Source organism: Panthera uncia, unplaced genomic scaffold, assembly GCF_023721935.1.
Source record: "Panthera uncia isolate 11264 unplaced genomic scaffold, Puncia_PCG_1.0 HiC_scaffold_1415, whole genome shotgun sequence".
In the NCBI taxonomy this organism is placed as follows: domain Eukaryota; kingdom Metazoa; phylum Chordata; class Mammalia; order Carnivora; family Felidae; genus Panthera; species Panthera uncia.
In genome coordinates, this window is record NW_026058047.1 from 35,426 (window position 1) to 61,233 (window position 25,808).

Here is a 25,808-nt window from a genome sequence, read left to right on the forward strand (position 1 = left end):
AAGTAATTTTAACATTCTCACATGTTTATTTAGCTATATGGATTTGTGTTGGATAAACTGCCTATTTATATAAACTTTACTCATTTTTCTATCAAGTAGATTGTATGCTAAACCCATACTTCTTGTTAATTTTCATGAGCTCTGTGTATATTATAAATAGACATTTATCTGTGGTGTGGTTTGCAAATCTTTTCCCCAATCTGTTGCTTATGCACTGATTTCATAATGTTGCTGTTTTTTGTTTTTTGGTTTTTTTACCATATAATACTTTCTGTGTTTGTAAATTTGTCTTTATGTTATCAACATGTCTTTTTGTCCTCTCTTAGCTTCTGGCTATTCTGTCTTTGTTAATTGCTATCTCTGAACTCTGGATCATATGTATAGTCTCCTAAATTTTCTTTCAATTAAATTTTAAAAAATTAATATTTTTTTTTAGTACACATGGAGTTTATTTTTTAATATGGTGTGAGGTAGGGGTCTGATTATATTTTCTTCTTTCCTAATACCATTAAAAATAAACTATCAGTTCTCCATTGAAGTAAAATGCTACCTTTTTCATATATGCAGTTCCAAATGTACTAGAATCTGTTTACATACTTATTATTCTGCTCCACTGATTATATCTCTATTCTTATTCCAACTGTATGCTATTTTGATTACAGTGTTCTTTTCATAGTTTTAAAGCTAGATTAAAATTGTATTTGGTCATAGAAAACTTCAGATGATTTTATCCAATTAAAAATTGTAATTATTATTGAAAGTACATTTAATTTATCTTAGGAATGAGGAAGAGGACATAATCAAGAAAGAGAAGAGATTAAAATAATTACAAGACAATACTACCTAAAACTTTATGGCAACAAATTAGAAAATGTAGAGGAAATCAAAGGTCTCCTAATAAATCATATAATCGTCAAAATGGTGCAAAGAGGAGGAAAAATGGGAACCAACAAATTCCTGTAGAAGAATTGGAAGTGCACTTGAAGATCTATTTTTTTCTTTTTTGAAGATCTTTTTTCTTTAACTTTTAAATTTTATTTTACATTTTTTTCTTTTTGAAGATTTTACTTATTTATTTTTTAATTTAAATTCAAGTTAGTTAACATATGGTGTAGTATTGGTTTCAGGAGTAGAACTGAGTCATTCATCTCTTACATGCAACACCCAGTGTTCATCCCAACAAGTGCCCTCAATGCCCATCACCCTGCCTCCATCAACCATCAGTTTGTCCTCTATATTTAAGAGTCTTACAGTTTGCCTCTCTCTAGGTTTTTATCTTACTTTATTTTTCCTGCCCTTCCCCTATGTTCATCTGTTTTGTTTCTTAAATTAAAGATCGACTTTTTTTTTTTAATTTTTTTTTTAACGTTTATTTATTTTTGAGACAGAGAGAGACAGAGCATGAACAGGGGAGGGGCAGAGAGAGAGGGAGACACAGAATCTGAAACAGGATCCAGGCTCTGAGCTGTCAGCACAGAGCCCGACGCGGGGCTCGAACTCACAGACTGTGAGATCATGACCTGAGCTGAAGTCGGACGCTTAACCAACCAAGCCACCCAGGCGCCCCAAAGATCGACTTTTTAAAAGGACTTCAGAGCAGGGGCACCTGGGTGGTTCAGTCGGTTAAGCATCTGACTTCATGTCGTGATCTCACAGCTCGTGAGTTTGAGCCCCACGTTGGGCTCTGTGCTGATGGCTCAGAGCATGAAGCCTGCTTTGGATTCTGTATCTCCCTCTTTCTCTGTCCCTCCCCTGCTCATTCTCTGTGTCTCTCTGTCTCAAAACTGAATAAACATTAAAAAAAAAAAAAAAAAGGACCCCAAAACAGATGACTTACTGGCTGAGTTCTATCCAGCCTTTAAAGAACAGAGAGTCTCAGTGTAATTCAATGACTCAAAGCCATAGGAAGAAAGATGGAGAACCCCCTAATATTACAAAGTCAGCATCATCTTAATGTTAACTCCTCATAGACAGACCCCACTTGGGAATATTGATTCTCATTTGAAATAAAACATTAGCAAATAGGATCTATCCATGTATTTAAAAGACTAATGAACTGTAAACAAATAGCTTTTATTTCAGAACACAAGGATTTCAGTAGCAGAAAATTTATCAACATAATTTATTACATCAACAAATTAAAGAAAACGATCATATTAAAAGACACTAAATAGGGTACCTGATAAGATTCAGTATCAATTCTTAACAGAAATCCATAATCCCTTTTCCAAAATTCTGATAAAAGGAATCTCTGAAAAGTAAAATGTTGGCCTGTAACTTTGGCATTTCATTTGCTGCTAAGGTTTATGCGAACTGACATAAAGAAACTACTTGAATACAGAGAAGTGCTGTTCTTTACAAATGTGAAGTATTACATGTTCTGTACGCGAAGCACGCTCAAAAAACGAATTATGGATTATTTGTTATTGGGGATCTCTCTCCTGTATTTAGAATTACTCCAGTCTTCCTTTTTTTCAAGATGAGTTTGAGGAGAATTAATATGAGACATGTGCTTTCAACTTTCTAGAAGAAAACATCACTGCGTTTCAGTAAATCTAAGACACCGCTGTTTGGAAGACTAACATTTATTCTATGTATCACTAAAAGAGAGGGAAAAAGGATGCTGCTATTTACTTTATGAATCATCGTTGGGTGTAAAACACATCGCAGTTTCAAGAGATGTTGAGTGAAAAAAGGTGCATCCCGGAATCAATGAAATATGAACACATGCGAAAGCAGTCAGGAACTCTCCATCAACCACACGGCCCTTCCGACAAGAACAGGGACTCAAGGTCCTTTCTTCTATAAATGTCTGTGTCTTGGGGATGGGCCGGGTGTGAGGTGGAGTGTAGTGGTCTGGGGTCAGCCAGGGCTCCACAGTTGGCTCTTCGTTGGTTACTGGTTTGACCAGGAACCAGCTATTTAACAACTCAAAGCTCAGTCCTGGGACAGGGATGATGCCTACTTACACTTACTTTAGAGTTAAAAGGATGACATGAGATAGGCTTTGTGAAGTTCAAGAGTAAGTCCTTCCTAATAGCTGCCCCTGGAATGAGGGCGGTGCTGATGTGGTGGTGTCGGCTGTGGTCTCTGGCATCTTTCCCACTTCTATAACTCTATGATCCTTTACCCAAGAAAAAGCTTGGCCGATCTCTCTCACTTATGGAAGACTCTCTGATATTACTGAGAAGACGCTGTTGGCCTCAGACGCCTATACCATCAGTGTGCCCTGAATTTATAGCATCTCATCTGAAAATCTGAGTGGGAAAGAACCTCAGACGGGTCCTAACATGGACCAAGAGAGGAACTTGACCTTCCCAAGTAATACAGCCAGTGGCAAAATGAAGGCTAAACCCGGACCATCAGGCACGTTGGTCAGACTCTTTCTAGATGGTTCCTATCCCCAAGGCACTAGGGCTCACCCCAGCAGTTTCTGGCAGTTCGCTCAGACCTGGATGATCTCTGTCCTAAACCCAGTCATTTGTCCTCTCTGGTCTACTTCTTCCTGCTCTGGGAAAAAAAGATGGATACAAACTTAGCCTACCCAACTGCTTACTGACTTCATGTTCTGATTTTGGCCTTCACTGCCCCTCCCACTTCCGTCCCGCCTTTCTAATTGGCCAGCTGGAAGGAGTTGGGGGAGCTCTTCTGTACTGAGGCTCTTGAAGACCTACTCACATCACCAATCTGCTGTGTGCTCTCCGACAGGATGGGAGTGGTGAGCAGCAAAAAGCAGGTGAAGGAGAAAGGTAAGGGCCTCTGGAGCCCTGTGAAGGTCAGCACCCAGAGCAAAGATCCCCCACCACTGCCTCCCCTGGTGAGTGATGGCTGGTCCCAGCTGGGGAGGGAGGGGGAGAAAGAAGAGCAGGGAGCAAGGGCGGCTCCCTGGGGGCTGCTGCTTGTTTCCAGCCAGCCCAGAGCCACCTCTAGAGAATTCAGGGCTCTGACAAATCGGCCCCCTGTCACTGCCACCAAAACGTGGCACCCACCTCATGTTGGTGTGGCAGGATAGTGGAACATTTAGCAGCCAGATTGCCAGTGTTTACATGGATTTGCTGTGTACTTTGAAGCAGGTTACTTAACTCCCCCATGCCTCAGTTTCTGCATCTGTAAAATGGGTATAATGAAAGTGCCTTTCTGACAGGGATGCAACAGTACATGATGTATTATACAACTGTGCAATCCCATTATATATTACCTTTACACGGCATCGGGTTAGTTTCCAATAATTCTTACCCAGTTTTCATTTCGCAAGGGGAGCCTTGAAGAGAAAAAGAAATCAAAAAGGTCAGCTTGAGAGGAGGGTGTGGTGGGAAAGGGTCTGGGGCGTTTAGCAACATCTGCTGCTCCATTCCTACCCAGAAGCTCCTGGAGGTCATTGTCCCCTTCCTGGAGCTGGTGATGCAGTTCTGTCTTATTTACAAAGCGTTTAGCACCCTTGCACGGAGGCTACTGCATTCCAAAAGTGCATTTTTAGATGATTGTTTGTGACACCCCCCTCCCCCACCTAGCCCCTTACTAGGTGGTGAGTTTTGGTTTGGGCAGCGGTGAGTCATGCCTGGAACCTGCTTTCTTGCTCTCTGCCTCCAGGAGCACATTCAGCTGGTCATCACTTTACTCCAACAGTGACCTGATGAGGAGTGGGGATTGCTAATCTCATTTCTTAGACCACTAGGCATTTTATCTGTGTCCCAACGTAGTCCAGGGCTTGGCACAGAACAATGAAATGTTTGTTGAATGAATGAATGAATGATGGCGGGGTAAACTCAGATTACATAGAGTAATATTAGCATATTACTTACGCTAATAAGTAATAGAACCTGGACTGTTTTTGACTTTAAAAAGTCACATAATATATACTAATTATGGAGAAAAATTGTAAATAACTCATTATCCCACTCACCAACGATACCCAGAGTTCGCACTCCAGAGCTCCTGCTGCCAGACCCTTTTTCTCAGTGTTATTTATATTATGTGTTTGTGTTTTCTTTCTTGTTTAAATGTTTATTTATTTATTTTGAGAGCAAGAGAGGGAGAATGAGCAGGGGAAGGGCAGAGAGAGACGGAGTGAATCATAACATGAATAAGCTGGCGCCCCCACACCCTCCTCCTCTAACCCTGTGTACGGTCCAGGGACTGTGTGAGATGGCAGTGGTACTTGAGAGTGGTGGCACCGTGTGTACCATTTACCTGTGCAACCTCCTGCTGACAGCAGCACCCCTAAGACCACCCAGCTGCCGGAACCAGCAGCCTTCCTGCCACACCAGGCCTGCCCAGGCCTCAGGGGCTGAACTAATGCAGCGTTCCTGTGTCTCTACTCCAGGTCCTGTTTAACCACCTGGCTCCTTCACCTCCGGACATGCACCCAGACCAAGGTTAGAAGGGGCTGCTTTGGAAGCTGAGGCTCCACAAGCCATCTTCCCCTCCCGACCATGAGCAGTCAGCACAGGGGCCCAGTAGGGAGCCACTTCCTGGAAAGGACTGGGTGGGCCTTCTAGGGTCAGAAAGAAGGCTGGGGGTGGGGGTGCTGAGCTGGGCACAGCTCTGCCCCAGTCTTCACCTGCCCATAGGGGCCTCTCCAGAAACCAAGCACCAGTTCCTGTATCTGACCCTGGGTGGGTTTTCTTTAAAAAAGGACTTTACAGACTATAAATGGGACAAAAAGAAAAAGCATTACAGTAAATACAAATGGCATAAAAACAAACCTAAGTTTTCAAAGATTCTAACTCCTAACCTCAAAGGGCGAGGGCCTATAATTGGTCTGCGTCTTCCCTCCTGCCCTCAGTCTATTCCGTGAATGGAAGCAGCATCTTTTTTTTTCCCTCCGAGAGATAGAGATAGATGGATAGATAGATAGATAGATGATAGATAGATAGATGATAGATAGATAGATAGATGATAGATGATAGAGGCAGAGAGAGAGGGAGACACAGAATCTGAAGCAGACTCCAGGCTATGAGCTGTCGGCACAGAGCCCGACGCGGGGCTCGAACTCACAGACCTCAAGATCATGACCTGAGCCAAAGTCGGACGCTCAGCCAACTGAGCCACCCAGGTGTCCCATCACCATCTTTTTTCCCACTTCTTCCCCACTATTCAAGGCCACTGCTGACCTTCTGACCACTCACACCATCCTCCTTCACCCCCAGTCTCTACTTCCACTCTGATGGATAGGACAGTTGGGGGTCCCATAATGAGTGACGTTGGCCTTCCTGGGTCAGGGCTCTGGACCTTGGGAGCACTCACAGGATGTAGCTTCATTCAGAATCAGCTTACAGGCACTTATAACCCACTTCCACACGGCACCAAGAGCTCTGTCGGGGCCTCAGTCACTCATTCCCTCACACAGCACGCACTGAGCAAATAGTAGCCAGAGACTGGCCGGGTTCGAGTCCTGGGGAAACTGTAGAACTGAGTAAGACGTGTCTCCTCCCCTGAAAGAGCTCAGAGTCTGTCAAACTCATGAGCAAAATGCTGAACAGAGATTAGTTCTCCTACCTGGTGTTCCTCATCCTATCCTACTGGGGATCATGATTAATTACCATGATTCACCATTAATTACCAGGGTTTACCCTTCACTTCCTGCCGGGAGCTTCATATCTCCAGTAAGGAAGCCCAGGGGGCGAAAAATAAATGAACTGCCTTTGGTGCAATAACTTGAATCTCAGGACTGGAGGGGGCCACTGTCATCTATTCCAACTGCCTCTTCCCACCATGGGGAGGTGATGAGCCCAATGTCACACCACCACACATTGGTGACAAAGCTGGGTGATCTTTTCCCAGGTAAACGAGGTAGTCTCCAGCTGACCTTTTCCAGGCGGGTCTTGGCTCCCTGGAGCTTTGCAGAAAAGCCCTCCTCACTAGCAGTGGTCATTTGAACGTCCATTCCAGGAACCACTGGCAAGTCAGAGAAACTGCCTGCCAAGAGCACTGGGACAGGGCGTTGGGCATGGTTACAGGTCAAGGTTACAGTGGCCATGTTCCAAGACCACTACCCTCTTTGGAAAAGAGGTGGGAAGGGGCAGGTGGGGAAGAGGAAGAGTAGGGAAGCTCATGTTCTCTGAGGCAATAAGGAATCAGCCAACACTCGTTTCCAGACTTGGGACTGCAGCCATCAGACCCATGTGGCCAATCTCCCTAGATCTTTGGGTTGTCCTTTCCCTTAGACCGTACCCTGTCCAGGCCTTAAGGCTCCTATGTGGAGAGCAGAAGAGAAGCCAGGATGGGCTCTGAGGGGCAGCCCTTTCCTTGTTCCCAGCAGCAAGGTCAGGAGGTCAATCTGCCGGACAGGAATTGCCTGTGCTGCACCAGTGAGCAAGAAAGCTCACCACAGCCTCCCTTATGTCCCTGCCTCATCCTGACCCCTTAGCAGCCAGAGATGGCCCATCGCACCGACTTACCTGGTGGGCCCGGGGAGGGGGGGTGCCCATCTCTTCCTTGTTCACTCTAGAGGAGCATTTCGTGGTGGCCCAGTATGACTACACCTCAGTGAATGACAGGGACCTGCGAATGCTGAAAGGGGAGAAGCTACAGATATTAAAGGAGTAAGTTTCTGGAAAGCTGTCCTGTGGTCAGAGGCCTCGGTGGCTCCCTGTCATGGCAGGACTCCCACCCCACCGTCCACCTCCCCACCCACACCCACACCCTCCACGGCTGCGTCCAGAGGATCTTCTCCATTGCCCTGCCCCAGCCCAGTCACCCACTTTTTTTTTTTTAACTTGACCCAATCGTCTTCCTCTAGCTACCATTCCAAAGTCTGCCTCATGTGGTGGTTTCCATTCTCTATCCCCTGCTCCACTGCCAAAAGCCTACTCTTCCTTCAAAACCCACTGCTAACATCACCTCCTCCATGCAGCCCTCTGACAGTGCTTGCCTAGCTGCTCCACCACAGCTTTGTGTGTCTCCCTTGCTGGACAAGATCTCACACAGGATTCCACTCGTGAAATCAGCTTTGTTTCCAGGCTTCCTTCTCAGAAACTCCTCCAAAGCCGGTTCTCTCTCAAACATCTGGCTTGTCCTGTGGAGCCCTGGGGGTCTGCTTTTGTTCTTGAAGTTCTGCAATGGCCTTGAACCAAAAGCACGAAAACCCGGGCCTTCTGGGTCTACGCTGCGGGGAGCCCAGCTCCTCTTCTGAACAGCTCTCCTCCTGCTTTTGGCTTTCCCGTCCAGTCCCAACTCACTCACTAAATTCTTCCTCTGTCCCATTAATCCAGAGGAAGGCTACTCAGGGAAGATAGGGGCCCTCTGGGGTGGCCAGGACGTGTGGACAAGCCACACCATCTCCTTCCTCCCTGGGCTGGCCCGATGCTCGGCAAGTTAACACCCTCTCCCTGAGCATCTTGCCCAGATTCCCTCTCACCAGCCCTCTGAATCCTCCGCCTCTGGGATGAGATCCTGCTGGGGGGGAGGGGGGGAGGGCTGGGGGCTGCCCCCTAGGAGAGGCCCACAGGAACCACGATCTCATTTTTGTTTTTCCTCCTCCTCCATAGAGTTGGAGACTGGTGGTTGGCCAGATCTCTCATCACAGGAAGAGAAGGCTACGTGCCCAGCAACTTTGTGGCCCGAGTAGAGACCCTGGAGGTGGAAAAGTAGGTGGACCATCGGAAGGCCCTTCAAAAGCAGAGGCTTGCTTGCTGCTGCTGCTGCTGCTGCTCTGGGGGTTGCTGGGCATGAAGGGGGCCAAAAGGGGTGAAAAGAGAGCCTCTGTGAGCCCAGCATGGAAGAGACAGGAAAGGGAAAGGGAATTGGGATTGTTGGGGAAGACTTGTCCACCATTCAAGATGACCCTCAGGTCATCTTGAGTGTCTGGTGCTGTCTGGTGTCTGGTGCTCAGGAAGCCACCCCTCCGTGCTCAGCACACTCTTCCCATCTGTGAAATGGGGCCTTTCCTGGCCCCTTTCCTGGCCCATGGCCTCGCAAAGCTAACATCAAGGCACAGCGATCAGCACTTCTCCTCCAAAGCCTCCAGTGGGCAGGACTCAGGAGCTCAGACTTCAGGGGGGCTCACAGAGTGGTGACCTCATTCAGAATTGGGTTACAGAGGGCAGCACTCCCCAACGTCCTCATAACCTACTTCCACATGACACCAGGAAGGTCTACCTCAGCCAGTCAGGGCCTCAGTCATTCATTCCCTCACACAGCACGCACTGAGCAAACAGTACCCAGAGCCTGACTCTGCCCAAGGACTGAGAAAGCTGTAAAGATGTGGGACCATGGGCACTTGCTTCCACATTGACTGGTCCAGGCTTGAGAGGAACAAGGCAGGAATCTGTGCTCTGAGAGTCTCAGCACTTTGTCTAAATTCAGAGACTTGACCTTGAGGAGGGTGTGCTTTTTAGAAAAAACGTTTTAAATGTTTATTTATTTTTAAGCAAGAGAGAAACAGAAAGCAAATGGGGGCGGGGCAGAGAGAGAGGGAGACACAGAATCTGAAGCAGGCTCCAGGCTCTGAGCTATCAGCACAGAGCCTGATGCGGGGCTCGAACCCACAAGCTGTGAAATCATGACCTGAGCCGAAGTCGGACGCTCAACTGAGCCACCCAGGTACCTCAGGGTGTCCTTTGAGGGATGGTGGTTGGGTGCATTTTCCCAGAATAGAATTAACAAAAGGCACCCCCCAAAATGTTCTCATTTCAAGAAAATAGTAAGTCCATCCCCTGATGGGAAATGAGAAGAAAAGAGAGGCAGAGGGACCAAGGGGCATTTCATGAATCAAGATGTGAGGAGTGTTGTTAGTTCATGGTTAAGTCGAAAACGGGAAGACACTATTTTATTTCTCGGGGTGAGGCATACGGCTTAGGAGGGAGGTTTGGAAAAGAATATTCTGCGGAGCATGACCAGCCTCTGAGGTTTGTCTGCCTTCCTTTTTCAGGTGGTTCTTTAGATCAATTAGCCGGAAAGATGCTGAGAGGCAGCTTCTGGCTCCAATCAATAAGGCGGGCTCCTTTCTTATCAGAGAGAGTGAAACCAACAAAGGTAAGCATGGCGCCCAGCATGTCCTTCTTGTGCGGTCCCCGGGAACCCCGACCTGAGGCTATGTCTGGGAGGGAAGGATGGGAGGGAGACACCAGCCAGGAGAGCCCAGCGGCTTCCAGGCCTCTGGTCTCCCTTCCAGTTCAGGCCCCGCCTGGACAGCCCATCTAGTGCCTAGTAGTTGAGTGTGAGGCTTCAGTGCCAACAGGTGTCCCTTGGCCAGGCTGGAAATGTACAGGGTGCAGGTAGGAGGTGCAGTTGGAGAGCTGCCCCCACCCAGGGCCACTGCACACCATCTTTGGCTCAGCGGGGGTGCTGAGGCTGGTGGGGTCTGAAGAAGGGGCACAACCCAGAGCCACATTTGGAATCAAAGGATTTGAGAGCTGAGACTCCTTAGAGATAATCTCAGCCAAAGGCTGTGACCTCAGACACTTCCAGGAGCTTGGAAGATAACATAAGTTTGCAGAATGGCCTGTGGCTGGAAATGAAGGAAGGGGGTGGCCGTTGTGGAGAACTGGGAGCACTCGTGTATTCAAACCCGCTGACTGAGAGACACAATTCTGCCACCATCCGCAGGCCACTGGGCTTTCTCATTGTCTTTCATTTAATTTTCTCTCCTTCTTTCCATCTTAAAGCTCCTTTTGTTATAAAATAGAGAACATATAAAAATTGCATAAATCATAGATGAGTCCATAATTATACATATAGAGTCGTAATAAGTAAATGCCTGTGCAACCACAAGAGAGAGAACATTCCAGACATCCATAGCCCCTCTCACTGCTCCACTTGTGCCCCTTCTGTATTCAACAACCCGCCCCCGGCCCCCCCAGAGAGATCACTGCTATCTCAACCTTTGGGGAAATCCTTCCTTGGTTTTCCTTACAGTTTTACCATCCATGTTTCGTCTGTTCTTCAACTTCATGAGAGTGGAATAGTACTATTTTTGTGTGTGTGTGTCTTGTTCCTTGCACTTGGCATCGTGAGATTCGTTATTAATTTGCCAGGCTGCTATAACAAAGTACCAGAGGCTGGGAGGCTTAAACAACATAAATGTACTGTCTCACAGTGCTGGAGGCCAGAGGTCCAGGATCAAGATGTCAGCAGGACTAATTTCTTCTGAGGCCTCCCTCCTTGGCTTGTAGATGGTCCTCTTGTCCCTGTGTCCTCACCTGGTCTTTCCTCAGTCTGTGTCCTAATCTCTTCTTCTTATAAGGACACCGGTCATATCGGATTAGAATCCCCCAATGGCCTCATAGTCACCCCTTTAAAGATCCCATCTCCAAATATAGTCACATTCTGAGTACTGGAGGTTAGGACTTCAACATAAGAATTCGGGGGTGGGGGGTGGGGTGGGGGGGTCACAATTTAGCCCATAACAGGTCCACTCACTTTCACTGCTATCCAGAATCCAGCATGTTAATATTCCATAAGCTATTTCTCCTTTCTAATGTTGGTAGACATGTGTTGTTTCCACTTTGGGGCTGTTGTGAACATGTTGCTCTGAACCTTAATATATATATGCTTCTTGGTACATGTCTGCCATCTTTGGGATGCTGAGCCAATACCCCCATTTGGAAGATGAGGAAAATGAGTCCCTAAGGGAAGAAGTGACTCACATGAGGCCTACAGTGAACAAGGCTCAGATCCCAACTCATCTAAGAGGCTTCAAAAACTCTAAAATGTGGGGCACCTGAGTGGCTCAGTCGATTTAGCATCGGACTTTGGCTCAGGTCATGATCTCATGGTTTGTGACTTTGAGCCCCACATTGGGCTCTGCTGTCACTGGAAAACCCCACTTCGGATTGTCTCTCTGACCTTCCCCCACATCCTCTCTCTCTCTTTCTCCCTCTGTGTCTCTTTCCCAAAAATGAGTAAACATTTAAAAATTTTAAAAAGAAAAAACGGGGGCGCCTGGGTAGCTTGGTCAGTTAAGCGTCCGACTTCAGCTCAGGTCACGATCTCGCGGTCTGTGAGTTCGAGCCCCGCGTCGGGCTCTGGGCCGATGGCTCAGAGCCTGGAGCCTGCTTCCGATTCTGTGTCTCCCTCTCTCTCTGCCCCTCCCCCGTTCATGCTCTGTCTCTGTCTCAAAAATAAATAAATGTTAAAAAAAAAAAAAGAAAAGAAAAAACGGCTCTAAAATGTGTCAAGCTGGCCTAACCTGGGGTGATGGAAGGGAATTTCCCAAGATGTGTAAAGTAATCATTTGTTTATCAGGATACGGCACATACGGACCTATTACATCCTCGTGGCCAATTTTTAACTAGAGAGAAAGGAGGTGGTGACAGTGACATCAGAGGAGGAAGGCGAGAGAGGATGGCTGGATTGTTAGTGGATACCCTGTGGTTGGGCAAAGAGAATAGACAGGTTTGGGTAGTAGGAGCCCCTCCACCCCCCATCCCCACCCCAGACTCAACCCTCAGCTCCATTCATGGCTTGAGAACTGCGGCGAGTGAAAGCACCAGAGCCGCAAAAGCTGGACAAAGAGAGATGCTCATTACACCCTGTAAGGCTCAGGGGCGATCCCTAGGCCTCCCAGCCCTTCAAAAAGTCAGGGCTGGGGTGCCTGGGGGGCTCAGTCTGTTAAGTGTCCAACTCTTGGTTTCAGCTCAGGTCATGATCTCATGCTTCTGTGAGTTTGAGCCCCACATCTGACTCCACGCTGATGGTGTGGAGCCTGCTTGGGATTCTATCTCCCCCTCTCTCTCTGCCTCTCTCTCTCTCTCTCTCAAAATAAATAAACAAACTTTAAAAAAAAAGGGAGTCAGGGTCACGTTGAGGAGGAGGAGGGGTGCATTGGTAAGTTGGGTGCTCTGTGCAGAATTTCTGGAAATGCACCAATGGATGCATTAAATTACACACACACACACACACACACACACACACACATACACACACATTAGGATATTGCCACTATTCCATTTTAACAGCAAAGCACGTATGACCAAGAAACAATATGGAAATCACTGGAGATGACATAATGTTTTGTGGTTGTAGAATATTTCGAACATATACAGGAGCAGAGAAAATAGTATAATGGAACCCTTGGTACCCAACACTCAGTTTCAACAAATGATCACTCAGCCAATCTTACCTCATGTATATCCCCACCCATCCCTATTATGTTGAAGCAAGTTCCAGAATTGTGTCATTTCACCCTGGAAATGATGTTTTAATCATTTCCTATTGCTAAGGTGCCCAGTGGAGAGAAAGGGACTCATGACCTCAGTACAGAGGAGGGGGTTCTCCAAAGGTAGAGGTATCCCCTCCTGTCCTTGTCCACACTAGTCTAAGCTGGAAATTGGCCAGATAGAGCTGGAGCTGAGGACCGTCCCAGCATCACCACCCCCACACACATACACACACACACACACACACACACACACACACATGTGCACACATACTTCTCGGAACTCCAAAACAAGTGCATCTGAAAGCCACAGCCAGGGGATGCCAGACAGGGAAGGAATGCTGCCCTCAGAAGCAAGGGAAGTGAATTCTAGCCTCTTGTGGCCTCCAGGACGTCCCTTAACCTCTCAAGCGTCAGTTTATTCATATCTGTATGAGGACCAACTAGTTTCCCTGTCTGAAGGCAGGCAGTTCTGCCAGTGTTAAGAAATCTCAATCTCTGGGGGCACCTGGGTGGCTCAGTCGGTTGAGCATCCAATTCCTTATTTTGGCTCAGGTCATGATCTCATGGTCGTGAGATCCAGCCCCGTGTCTGGCTCTGCACAGAGCATGGAGCCTGCTTGGGAGTCTCTCTCTCCTTCTCTCTCTGCCCCTCCTCCACACGCAGGGCCCACACACACTCTCTCTTTCTCTCTCTCAATAAATAAACTTAAAAAAAAAAAAAAGAAATCTCAATCTCTAAGAAGCCTGAACCGGAAGCTGATTGGATCTGGAGGTCCCCTTTAAGAAGAACACTGAGCTGTCAAAAGATACCAGGGGCAGGCTGTTGGATGAACCGGGGCAAGAAGGAGGCCCCAAATCACGAGCTTGGAGAGCAGGCCTATGTGGATGAAAGCAGGGTCTCTTTGGCTACTTATGATGCAGCCTACGCAGGGTGCAGATGAAAAAATGAGGAGAAAGACCCTTTTCCTTGCTAGGGTGACACGAGGATAAATGAACTTACTAGAGCCACTCTCTGGTTTCTTAGATACTGGGGCACAGTTGCACTTACCAAGGGGCATGGGGGAGACCCTTTGCAGCACTCGGGCTGGGGCTGGTGTCATGGGCAGAGAATGGGCTTAGCAGCGGCAAGGTGTGCACATATCTTGCATCTTTTTGCAAGTAGGTGATGAGAGGTGTGATACCTAAGGGAGATGAGAGGGAAAAGGGGTTTGAGATGGAAACAAACAGCACAGTGAAAAATCAAGGGTCCTCACTGGAAAAAGAGGTGTCTGAGCCTGACACCTGGCGGGGCAGAGTGGTATTGCTTGCGGTAAACACGTCCTCAGGGAGGATAGGGAGCCCTGAAGCCTGCTGCTAACCAGCAGAGTGACCAGGAGCAAGCAGCATTCCCCTTCTTGGCCTCAGTTTCCTCATCTTCTGCATAAGAGTGGCAGGTGTGGTACCCGGAGAGCTGGACAGAGGCATTTTATAAAAACACCAAGTTTGTGAAAGGAAGTTTCTCCATTGGAAACTCTTGCTTCCTAAATTGTTCTTAACTTTTAGCACCTGCTACCCCTTGTACATGATAAAATGCATAGGTGTGTGTATAAATTTGAACAGAACTCCAGTGAGTAGCTACTTATGTTCTCCTCCACAAACATGAGTGCTTCAAGGTTGGGATTTGTTATTGCAGCCTTTTCAGCTAGAATGAATGAACGAATGAATCAATGAATCAATCAACCCCCTAGTCCCTCCAATAACTCTACATTTCTCAGTAGTCCATGGCAAAATGTCCCCGAATGACTAGGGGCCCATGTGAGGGACATCGTGTTTGCTGGGAGAATATCCTCTCTGCTCCAGAGTTCTGTGATCCCATGACTGAATTTTAGGAAATTGGGGGAGGAATATCAAGGTCAGAGTTGGGTGGAGATGATAGTAAAGGTTTTTTGGAGGGTTGGGATTGAGGGTTGAGATTATGGTGGAAGGGGTCAAAATGGAAAGCAGAATTTCCAGTGGCAGTGACATGAAGCCCAAATCCCAATCCTGATTTTCCCTTTGTATGCCTTACTTCTCATGCGTGTATCTCTATTACCCGTCTAGGTGCCTTTTCTTTGACTGTGAAGGATGTGACCACCCAGGGGGAGGTGATCAAACACTACAAGATCCGCTCCCTGGATGAAGGGGGCTATTACATCTCCCCCCGCATCACCTTCCCCACTCTCCAGGCTTTGGTGCAACATTATTCTCGTAAGAAGAGAGGATGTGGTGAGGGTGGGGAGCAGAGGACCCCTTGTACCTATCACTAAGATCTCATGATCATGTGACTCACTGGTGCCATCTTGGGGGTGGGGGTGGGTGGATTATCCCAAGGCTGGACAAATGTCAACATAATGACTCAAAGTCTATGTCCTTAATTCCCTCTACTGGCTCAGCATGTGACCACTTGCAGAATAACAAGTATTTTCAATCTTAGAGAGAGCAGGTTAATGATAGCATGCCTCACTTTATACAAAATGAATGCAAATAGCTGAGTGTGTGTGTAGTATGTGTGTGCCTGTGCACATGTGTACTTGGAAATGGGAGTATAGTTGGCAAAAATGAGAGGGGGACACAGCTGGGAAGGACATGGTCCCCAAGGGAGACATGTGATCTGGCTGCTCTGGTAACCTCCAGCCCCAACTCTTCTTCCCTAATGCAGAGAAAGGGGATGGTTTATGCCAGAGGCTCACCCAACCGTGTGTCAGCCTGGCTTCCCAAGACCTGTGGGTCCAAGATGAATGGGAAATCCCCCGGCAGTCTCTCAAGCTGGTCAGGAAACTCGGGTCTGGGCAATTTGGCGAAGTCTGGATGGGTGAGTATGTGGCAGCCAGAAGCCTCTCTCTCCCTGCCCTGTGTCCCAAAGCACAGAAGGCCCCAGATACGCACAGTTCATCATGCTTCCCCAAAATATTTGTTCGGGAGAGGGACAGAGGCCATGATACCCATTTTACAGATGAGATAATGAATGGCAGGCTAGGACATTGAAGTCACTTGCCCTCAGGACACTGTGGTGATGCAGCAGGAATAGAATCCAGCTCTCCCAAAACCTTGGTTGGTTCCCTCACTCACTCTTCACTGCCCAGGGCTAGCTTGCAATTGACAGGTGTGTGAACTTGAACATAAGGCTATCTCCTCTTAGCTTTGGTTTGCCAGACAGAAATGACCTGTTAAACATAGTAAGCAGTGAACCAGGAGCTCCAGGGGTCTGATAATAGACCAAGCCACTGCTTGTGGCTGTGTGACTCTGGCCAAGTCACTTAACTTTCAGGTCCCTGTGTGTATAGTTGATGATCACTCCCCTGTTCACCATGGGCACTATCAGACTATAAAAGACCGTGTTTTATTTTATCCCTCGGGGCAAAGGTAAAATGGTCCCCTCCCAGGCAGGGTAAGTTCTTGAGGTTAACTGCCTGAGGTTCCAGTTGAGCTCGAGAGGCTGAGACAGGCTGGCATCCTGTCAAATAAGCCAGCTCACCCTTCGAAGCTGTACATTCTAGCCCAGGGCTTCTTCCTAGGGGGACAGCTCTGGCCTCAGTCCTGCACCTGTAGAATGAGGAGGGATCCTGGAAGCTTATGTACATTTTGGTTAAGGGATCGCCTTCCACAACCTCTGGGTCTTCTGAATGGCTTCTTTATTCTCTCCCCTACCCGCTCTCAGGTTATTACCAAAACACCGTGAAAGTGGCCATCAAGACTCTAAAGGAGGGGACCATGTCTCCGGAGGCCTTCCTGGGTGAGGCCAACCTGATGAAAACTCTCCAGCATGAGAGGCTGGTTCGTCTCTATGCCGTGGTCACCAAGGAACCCATTTACATCGTGACCGAGTACATGGCCAGAGGTGGTACCCTGCATGGGGATGCATCCCTCAGACAGGGGTGGGGAGGGGCGGACAGGGGTGAAACTGCTGTGCCACAGTGGGTCTGCCGGCGAGGGGATCTCCATGGGGGATCACTCGGCCACGGGCCGGAACAATTAGCCAACGTCCACTCTGTTCCGTGTGCCTGGGGAGCAGGAGGGCAGATGATCAGAAACAAGATGGGTCAGTGGTTCTTACAGAGCTGTGTCCTCCATTCAGGAGCACTTCAACCCACACTTTTGGAGGGCATCTTCTGTGCCCAGCACTGTTTGATGCCCACTCGGGAGGACACAGCATCACAAAGAGTAGCGAGCCGGGCATCCAGACATGGGTTCTGGTCCCAGTTCTGCCACTTACTAGGCGTGGGACCTTTGACAACCATATGAGCATTTGACATGGATGAAAAGAGAAATTGGTCCAGCTGGCCATTGAGGTCCATGGTGGGGTCAAGGTTTCATAGGTCAGTGGGCCAGGGGTCGGGCCTCAGCTTGTGACCTCCTTCCCACCCTTTCTGTGATCCTGATTGCCCATTGCTTCCTATAGGATCCTAAGGTGCCATGATAACACAGTTCCTTAGAAATCGTCTTGAAGGAGACCCCACACTGAGCTGGGAGTACGATGGCTCCCCTGCTCACCTCTCAGCCCCACCTCAGGTGACCATCCCTCCCAGCTCTTAGATGCCAAAGAGGAGCTGCATTGGTCTCCTGCACCAAACCCCAGGGACAGGTCTCTCCATTCGCATCTTCTTGCCCCCTTGGTCCTCGGAGGCAGAATCTCTACCAACAAAGGATGAAGGAGGCAAGGAGACACTTTGGAAAGTCATGTGAGGAGGAAGCACTGAACTTACAGTCAAAGATCAGGTTCTGTGCCTGGTTCCTTGGCTGGGTGATCCCGAACCTGGATGAAACCCAACCTCCTCTGAGCAGCTGGGAATACATTCGCTGCCCCCTGGGGTGTTATGAGGACTGTGGGTAGAATTTCTGTAAAGCAGAAAGCACTCTGCAGCGATGGGTGGGTTTCTTTTGACGTACTAGAGATCTGACAGGGCGCCCCGTACTTCCTGACACCAGGTGGGGAGCGTTCCACGCTTGGGAGAGTCTGGCACAGCCAGGTTTGGATCATTTTGCAGAAGGGCAGATGCCACATCTCTTTCCATAGGATGCTTACTGGATTTCCTGAAGACAGATGAAGGTAGCCGACTGTCCCTCCCGAGACTGATCGACATGTCAGCCCAGGTTTGTGAGCTACCGAGGGCAGCGGCCCCCGAGAGTTGTGATGCCCAAAAGGACCCAGGACCCAAGGCCCTCTCCTCTGTGCCCTATGGCTTAACAAAGTCAGCTATTTAGAGGTTGTATCCATTAAATTTAAGTTGGGCTGTGAAGGACAGAAAACCCAAAGCAATAATGGTTTACATGCATAAACATCCAGAGGTGGGCAGTCTGGGGCAGGTAGGTGGGTCCGCCCCTCAAAGCCACACGATTCTTCCACCTGCTGGGTACTTAGCATATGTCATCTTATTGTCCAAGACGGCTGTTCACACTTCATCATCTTGTCCTCTCCTCGGCAGGCAGGACGAAGTAAGGGGGAAGAAAGCCCACCATGTTCCCTGTAGAGACGTGTCCCTGAAGTCACCTACTAGACTTGCTTTAACACCCTCCTCTTCCCCACCAACCATGTCACCTGGCCACACCTAGGCTGCAAGGGAGCTTGGGAAATGTAGTCTCTACTCTGGGCAGCCAGGATGGGATGAGGTGAGTCCTATTACTAGAGAGGGAGAATGGATGGTGTGGGAAGCCCATCCGTTCACATGAATCCCATTTAACTCTGTAGGCAGATGTTTTGCTGTTACCTCACTTCTTCCTCTGATGGTGCCCAGAAATGCCTTCTACAGCAGGTGAATCACAATCCAGACTTCATGAAGTGAAGAGTAAAATGGAGAGGAGGCATCTTTCCTCCCCGAGGATTCCTCAGTTAGCTGAGGGTTCTAACTGGCAGGAAAACACATCTGGTGGCCCTGAGTGTGTGTGTCTGTTAAAACTGGGACCCTCAGCAGAAAAGTTCTGGTCTGTGGTCAGCCTGTGAGACACATAAACACACACACACACACACACACACATCCGGCTACAGAGAGGAAACCTCCCCCTCACCCCACACCACCCCATCTCCACCTTATCTGGTATTATCTGCTGTTAGTATCAGTTCAGGAACTGATGTCACGATGCCCTTTTTCCACTGAGGTAAGCACAGATGGGTTTGAGCAGGTTGGTGAGTGGTCTCGGAAAATTCACGCTGCTAACCAGTTTCAAACCACAGTGATAAACCTGTCCACCCCTTTTACTTTCTTTCTTTTCCTTTTCTCTCTCTGTCTCTTTCTCAATCCCTGGAGAAATCTTGGATCACTAAGGGACAAAGGATATGAAAAGCCACCTGCATTTAGACCTAGATGTGGCCAAGAATCTAAGGGTTAGGAAACCAGAAAATCAGAACCTTCCAGGTAAACGGCTTCTAACCACATTCTCATCATGCTAGCGCCTCACCATGCATGCGTGCACACACACACTACCCTTCTGGGCACTCCTTTTCTTGCTTTGCAGGATGTAATGCAAACCTCCCCTACAACCACCACCCACGTGCCCTACTTGGCAGAGTCACCAAGGTCCCAAAAGTGCTGTCACACCTGTGAGCTCAGGCTCCCCCTCTGCTCAGAATGCCTGGGCAGAACCCTGGCATTCTCCTGATCAGTGGCAAACTCATCTGGCAAACTCCTGATCGGTGTTCAAGACCTAAGTTAAATTAAATTAAATTAAGTTTCCCTGGACAGGAAAGTGGCACAGAGCACTTGGTGCACGCGTTTCTGTTGGCATTGAGCGCCGTATAGTCTTCTCCTCGAAAGCACACCTGGGTCCCTCTCAACCTTTTTAAAAAAAAATCATTTCTGGTACTGCTGAATACATATTTGTTAATAGGATGAGTACCAGTAAATGCTGTCTAGATACCAGGCATTTGGTATTCAGCTTCATAGCCCCCCGGCCAGAACCATACCAATAAATGTATATTGATGGAATGATTTAGCAAAAGAATAAATAAGTGAATGGCTTCACGAATAAACCAATGCAAACAGACACATAGGGAGAAGTGGGATAAACTCCAGTGCTGGCTTCCTGGTGATAGCAGATCTGAGGAGGGAAACCGGCATTCTAGTCTCAGTGTCTTCATCCGTCAACTGGGAGCACAGTGGATAAAACCCGAATGAGTGTCCTCCACTAAAAGACACAAGAGCAACTCAAGCAGCTAGTCCTGGCCCAGAGCTGGCGATCGGGGACAGAAACAGAAACTACCTGGGTGCCACTGGGATTCTGCGTATGCTCTGAGCGCCTGCCTCGGGCGGTGCTGGGTTAGGGCCTTGGCCACCTAATGCTCACCTCAACTCCGTACCCTGGAGCCCCCTTCGCTCAATTCTTAGTCAGGACAGTGACCCCTCAGAGAGCTTAAGCAACCTTCCAGGGGTGGAGGTCAAGGACTCCAATCCAGGGCTCGCCGCTCCAGGAACAGGGAGTCCAGTGTGGCAAGAAGATGAGACCCTTTCCTTCCCTGTCCTCTTCCCCTGCCCCCTAAGAGACCTTCATTTTCTCTTGCTTTCATTCTGCTATCTTCCTCCCCTGCAGACACTTGCAAGGAGAGAGAAGTGGGTGGGGGTTCAGGTCTCTCTGGCTCTGACACCAGCGGATATGCCTTGCTGGGCTTTTAGGCGGCTGGAGTTCTTGGCTTGTCTAACGGAGGAGTGGTTGAAGCCATTTTCCCTCTCCACTCAGGGAGCTGCTCCTTCCCCAGCAGCAGAACCGCCCTCTATGCACCTACCAACAAGCCAAACACACACTCCCAAGCGTTCCTGCCCCTTCCAGGCTGTGAGAGGATGAAGGCTGGCCTTCCAGACAGGGTCCTCCCTCTGCTGACAGGGGCTGTGCAGGGGACGCTGGGTGGGCTCCATCCTTGCACGGAGGTCCCTCTGCTGTCTTTCACTGTGTGACCTGTTCCCTCAGATTGCCGAAGGAATGGCGTATATAGAGCAAATGAATTCAATCCACCGCGACCTGAGGGCAGCCAACATCCTGGTGTCTGAGTCCCTGTGCTGCAAAATCGCTGACTTTGGCCTGGCCCGCATCATTGACAGTGAATACACTGTCCAAGAAGGTGAGGAGAGCCCCCATCTACAGGGAGACCTTGGGCCTTACTTTCCCCACCTCCCTAAACCCCCTTGGACTTCTCCTCGTTGCTACAGAGCAGAGCCTTGTGTGAAGAGATCTGAGAAGCTTTGTGGTTTTCACAGTTCTGGCCTTACACCCACCTAGATCAGCGTTTCCCTAGAGGCGCTCTGCAGGGCACTATGAGGAACGGTTTTGGGGTCAAGTAGGTTTGGAGATGCTGCATGGTCCATCCAGGCCTCCTTCAGAGATTCCTGATGCGCACCAACATACGAAAGGCCCTGAGAAGTCTTGCAGCAAAGGAGCGGCGGACGTGGGCTTCGCCTGGTCGCTCCCAAACGAATTGGAGCCTGAGATACTTTTTCCGTCAATGCCCCACAGAACTAGCTTTTCGCAGAACACACTTTGGAAAACACTTTTCTGAAGCATGAGCAGCAAACGCTTATAGCTGAATTAGGGTTCCCACAGAGCACTCTGCTTTAGTTCCTTAGTATACCCGAGGTGGGGCTTCTCTTCCCAAGGGGACTTGAAACGGTCCAATACATCGATCAAGTAAGCTGGCAAGCAAGCAATATTAGCTGAGCATGTTAATCAGTTGGCACGGGAGAAGGATCAATAGGGCTCGTCAGCTGAGGAAGCTTCAAGCTGGCTGGAGAGACCAAGAAAGCGAGGCGAGGTAAGGGGAAATCCAGTGCCGAGCTGTGCAGTTTACTCTGAATGCTGGCCAGGGCTGCAGCTGTCCACAGGGTTTCCTGGGACAGCAGGATTGGAATCCCCTCCTCACTGGGACCCTAGGTGGGACATGAGTCATCCGTCATCGTTTCCATTCGGCAGGAAGGGATTAACTGAGGCAGGAACGAGTTAAGGGGATTTGCCCAAGCCGTGATTCCTGTGGTTAAACACATGAGGCGGAGAATGACTCTTCTGTCCCAGGTGGAAACACATGTTGGTGGCCCTCTGAAGCCCACTGGGCAATGACCCAATCGGGGTGATGGAGGTGACATTTGTGTCATGTTGTCCTTCTGCGCTATGGAGCCCCAGTAGTGTCTGCACGTGCCTGGCCATGTGTCCTAGTGGGGCTTAGTGGCTCTCTGGAAGCATCTCCACTGTATACAGTGGTCCAAGCCCTGCCAAGGGGAGGGAGCAGGTGCATAGGGACAGTCAGCCATGGCCTCACAAAGCTGTTCATGGCTTTTCTCACAGGCGCCAAGTTCCCCATCAAGTGGACTGCCCCAGAGGCCATCCATTTCGGGGTGTTCACCATCAAAGCAGACGTGTGGTCATTTGGAATCCTCCTGATGGAAATCGTCACTTACGGGCGTGTACCCTACCCAGGTAGGTGGCTTCATCCTGTAGGGACTAGGTGGGCTCCCTGCTGTCCTGAAATGGCTGTGATGACAGATATCCCATGCTTAGTGCCTGGGGCTGCCCACACACGTGCCAGAATGGAGTCCCCACAGTCGGAACAGAGACCCACGCATGTCACTCTGGGGACGGAGGTTCCGCCTCCTTCCTCAACGTTGCTTCTGGCAACGGGGCCGCATGCCCTTGGGTCAGCAGAGGTCAGTGAGCCTCCGAACTCTGGAAGTAAGAACAGGTCAGGGTCTGAACTCAAGTTTACCCTGAATTGGTTTGTTCTCCGTTGGGGGTGGGTCGTCTCCCCCTTGGCCTTCCACCTTGGGTGGATTCCCCAAAGCCCTCTCCTGACTGTGAAATCTGCCAGTCTCCCTGTCCCATGTCTGGAGGGCGTGGGCAGCTTAGCCACCTGCCGAAGAGCCGTGTCCCTGGGCGGGCTGGTGCGCCTTCATGAAGCGCCTTCCCAGTGAGTGATGGGCTTGGGCCGCGGTGGGGAAGTCCCAGCTAAGCAAGGCAGGGTTCCCCACCCCGAGGACTGGCCCCACAGCCTCCTCTCCAGCTGTCCTCCAAGCGATGGAAAGTGAATAGAGGGATGTTTAGGGGTGGCACTAGCCAGACAGCCAGGTGACCTGCCAGGGAGGGGACGCCGGTCTGTGCGCCTCACCTCGGCCCCGCCCTCAGCCTCGCTCTCCATCCCCTCCGCAGGAATGAGCAACCCCGAGGTCATCCGCTGCCTGGAGCGCGGCTACCGCATGCCGCGCCCCGACACGTGCCCGCCACAGCTGTACCACGGTGTCATCACCGAGTGCTGGCGGAGCCGGCCGGAGGAGCGGCCCACCTTCGAGTTCTTGCAGTCGGTGCTCGAGGACTTCCACACGGCCACCGAAGGGCAGTACGAGCTCCAGCCCTAGGCCCGGCTCGAGGACACGGGTCTGGTGGCGGCAGGGCCCAGAGACGTCTCGCGCCCCCCGCCCAACCTGTAGAACTGATGAAGCGTGTTCACCTCGAGGCTCTTACCCCAGCCCCAGGCCGACTGGAAGGGCAGGGAGGAATTGATAGGCCCGTTTCTAGATGAGGGAAGGAGAGAGAGAGGCAGCCTCACAGGTGGGTCACGCAGCATGGAGTCCGGAGATCCCATCGCAGTCCCACCCTTCTTGGGCTGTGTGACCTTGGGCAAGTTATTTAGCCTCTCTGTGCCTCCACTGTTTCGTTTGTACAGTGGGGGAGAACCATAATAGTACCTACCTCCTTATGTTCCTCAAGAGGATTACATTAGTTAACCCCAGTAAGATGTTCAGAATAGCGCCTGGCACACTCCTGGCACACCGTTAAGTGTTTGGCATCGTTGTAAGACTCCCCTGTGCTGGCGCCCAAAGCGAGAAGTCCGCAGCAAGTGGCCAGGAATCGCGCTGCTCCCACCTGTGCGGACCGCGCCCCGGTGCGGCTCCCTCTCTACTACCCCAGAAGCAGGACTGGGTCCTCCGAGTTGTCCGCTCCGAGAAGTGTCCACCTGCTTCGGCTCTGGGCCGGTAGCTCTGACCTAGACTGCACTCCAGCACTTTGGGACTCTTCTGTAATAAAGTCACAAGATCTGACCTTTGCCGTGTCGTTACTGGTGACAAGCCTGGACATCGCTACATGACGTAGGTGGTTTGCATGAGTGGCGCAGCAAGGGACTCGCTGTTGGTCCTGGGTTTCTGGTGGAGCTCCCAGCTCCAAGGACAACACCGAAGAAGACTCCACGGCCATTGCCTTTAGGGGAGACTTGAGCAGGGCCAGCAGGTGGCGCCCTCACCTCAGCAATCCTGGCCTCCGGGATGCTTTGCTCCGACAGCGACAGCGGTAGCTACAAGGGTGCTGGGTGCACGCAGAGAGAGGAGGGAGCGCCCCAGGCTCCAGTCTCGGGACCAGGCGCATGCGCAGATGATCAGGCGATGGTAACACCAAAACCGTTCAAGGCTTCGCACTGCTCAGGGGGCTCGCTGTTTATTTTTTGTTTTATTTAGAATAGATTTATTATAATAGATTATTATGAAATAGATTTATTATTGTAGATTTTTTTAGCTTTTAGGTTTACTGAAAAATACACGGAAAGTACAAAGAATGCCCATCTACCCCTCACCCCGCCCCTCAATTTTCCCTTTTACTAACATCTTGCAATAGTGTGGTACGTTTGTTACAACTGATGAAACAAATCGACACGTTATTATTAACTAAAGCCCATAGTTTACATTAATATATTATTAGGATTCACTCTTTGTGTTGTGTTCTATGGGTTTAGATAAATGCATAAATGATATGTCACCAATATCATACTATCATATGTAGTTTCAGTGCCCTAAAAATCCCTTATGCTGGTATTTGTTCTTCCCTCCCACCCTTTGAATCCCTGGCCATCCCTTTGCCATGTTTTGACGCTTCTGATCCTGTGATAACCCAAGAAGGTAGGACTATTACCATGCCATGTACAGAGGAAGAAACCCAGACACAAAAGAGCCTGGGTAGTACTCCCAAGGTCACACTACTCATGAGTGCTGGGATGGGGATGTGGACCCAGCTGGACTGGGCAGCAGAGTACTGGGGGAGGGGAAGGGCATTGCTGCTGGCCTGGGAGAACCTCACAGAGGGGGCTGCCTCTGCAGGGAAACAGAGGTGACTAGGCAAAGAAGGACACGTGTCCGTATAGTCTTTGTGATTTCCAGAGTACATTCCCAAACTGTCTATAGATTCTTGAACAGCTCTGTGAAGTAGGCATCACCATTGTCATTATGCCTACACTCTTCTCCACACAAGAAGTAAATGGCAGAGACTCTACACCGCCAGCTTGTCCCAAGGCTCTTAGCTGGCCAGTGCTGGACCCCAGATTTGAACCCATTCTTTGCCCCCGGCCCCTTGCCATAAGCTATTATGTAGGGAGCACAGCACTCTCAGGAGTAGGAGGTGTTTGTACCGGTAAATCAGGCAGAGTCACCGAGTAAGTCTCACGAGGAGACCTGTGTGTGTGTGTGTGTGTGTGTGTGTGTGTGTAGCCAGCAATGTGGTCAGACTGGGGCTTGGACAGATCTCCCCTGGGCGGTCCAGTATTTAGGAGGCAGAGGGCTCCAGGAACAGGGAACTCTGTCCACGGGGCAGTGGGGGCCCCCAGAGAATTGCGGCTCCACCCCCACCCCCTTGGAACCAAGGGCTCTTAGGGGAGGTGGCTGCTGAGTCTGTCAAGAAAAAAAAAATGTGACTCGGCCTTCCCCACCCTGGAGGGGGCTTATGGCCACACCTCA

General features: G+C 49.6%; 1 protein-coding gene across 1 annotated transcript; it reads left to right on the forward strand.

Annotated features, from left to right (window-relative positions):
* Nucleotides 1-1,364: 1,364 nt before the first annotated feature.
* Nucleotides 1,365-24,786, forward strand: LOC125917031 (tyrosine-protein kinase Blk). Its single transcript, XM_049623279.1, has 12 exons — nucleotides 1,365-3,817; nucleotides 5,324-5,375; nucleotides 7,451-7,544; nucleotides 8,490-8,588; nucleotides 9,872-9,975; nucleotides 15,181-15,327; nucleotides 15,779-15,931; nucleotides 16,778-16,957; nucleotides 18,134-18,210; nucleotides 21,016-21,166; nucleotides 22,381-22,512; nucleotides 23,239-24,786. The coding sequence occupies exons 1-12, from the start codon at nucleotides 3,710-3,712 to the stop codon at nucleotides 23,442-23,444; spliced, it is 1,503 nt and encodes a 500-aa protein (XP_049479236.1). The 5' UTR covers nucleotides 1,365-3,709; the 3' UTR covers nucleotides 23,445-24,786.
* The last annotated feature ends 1,022 nt before the right edge of the window (nucleotides 24,787-25,808 follow it).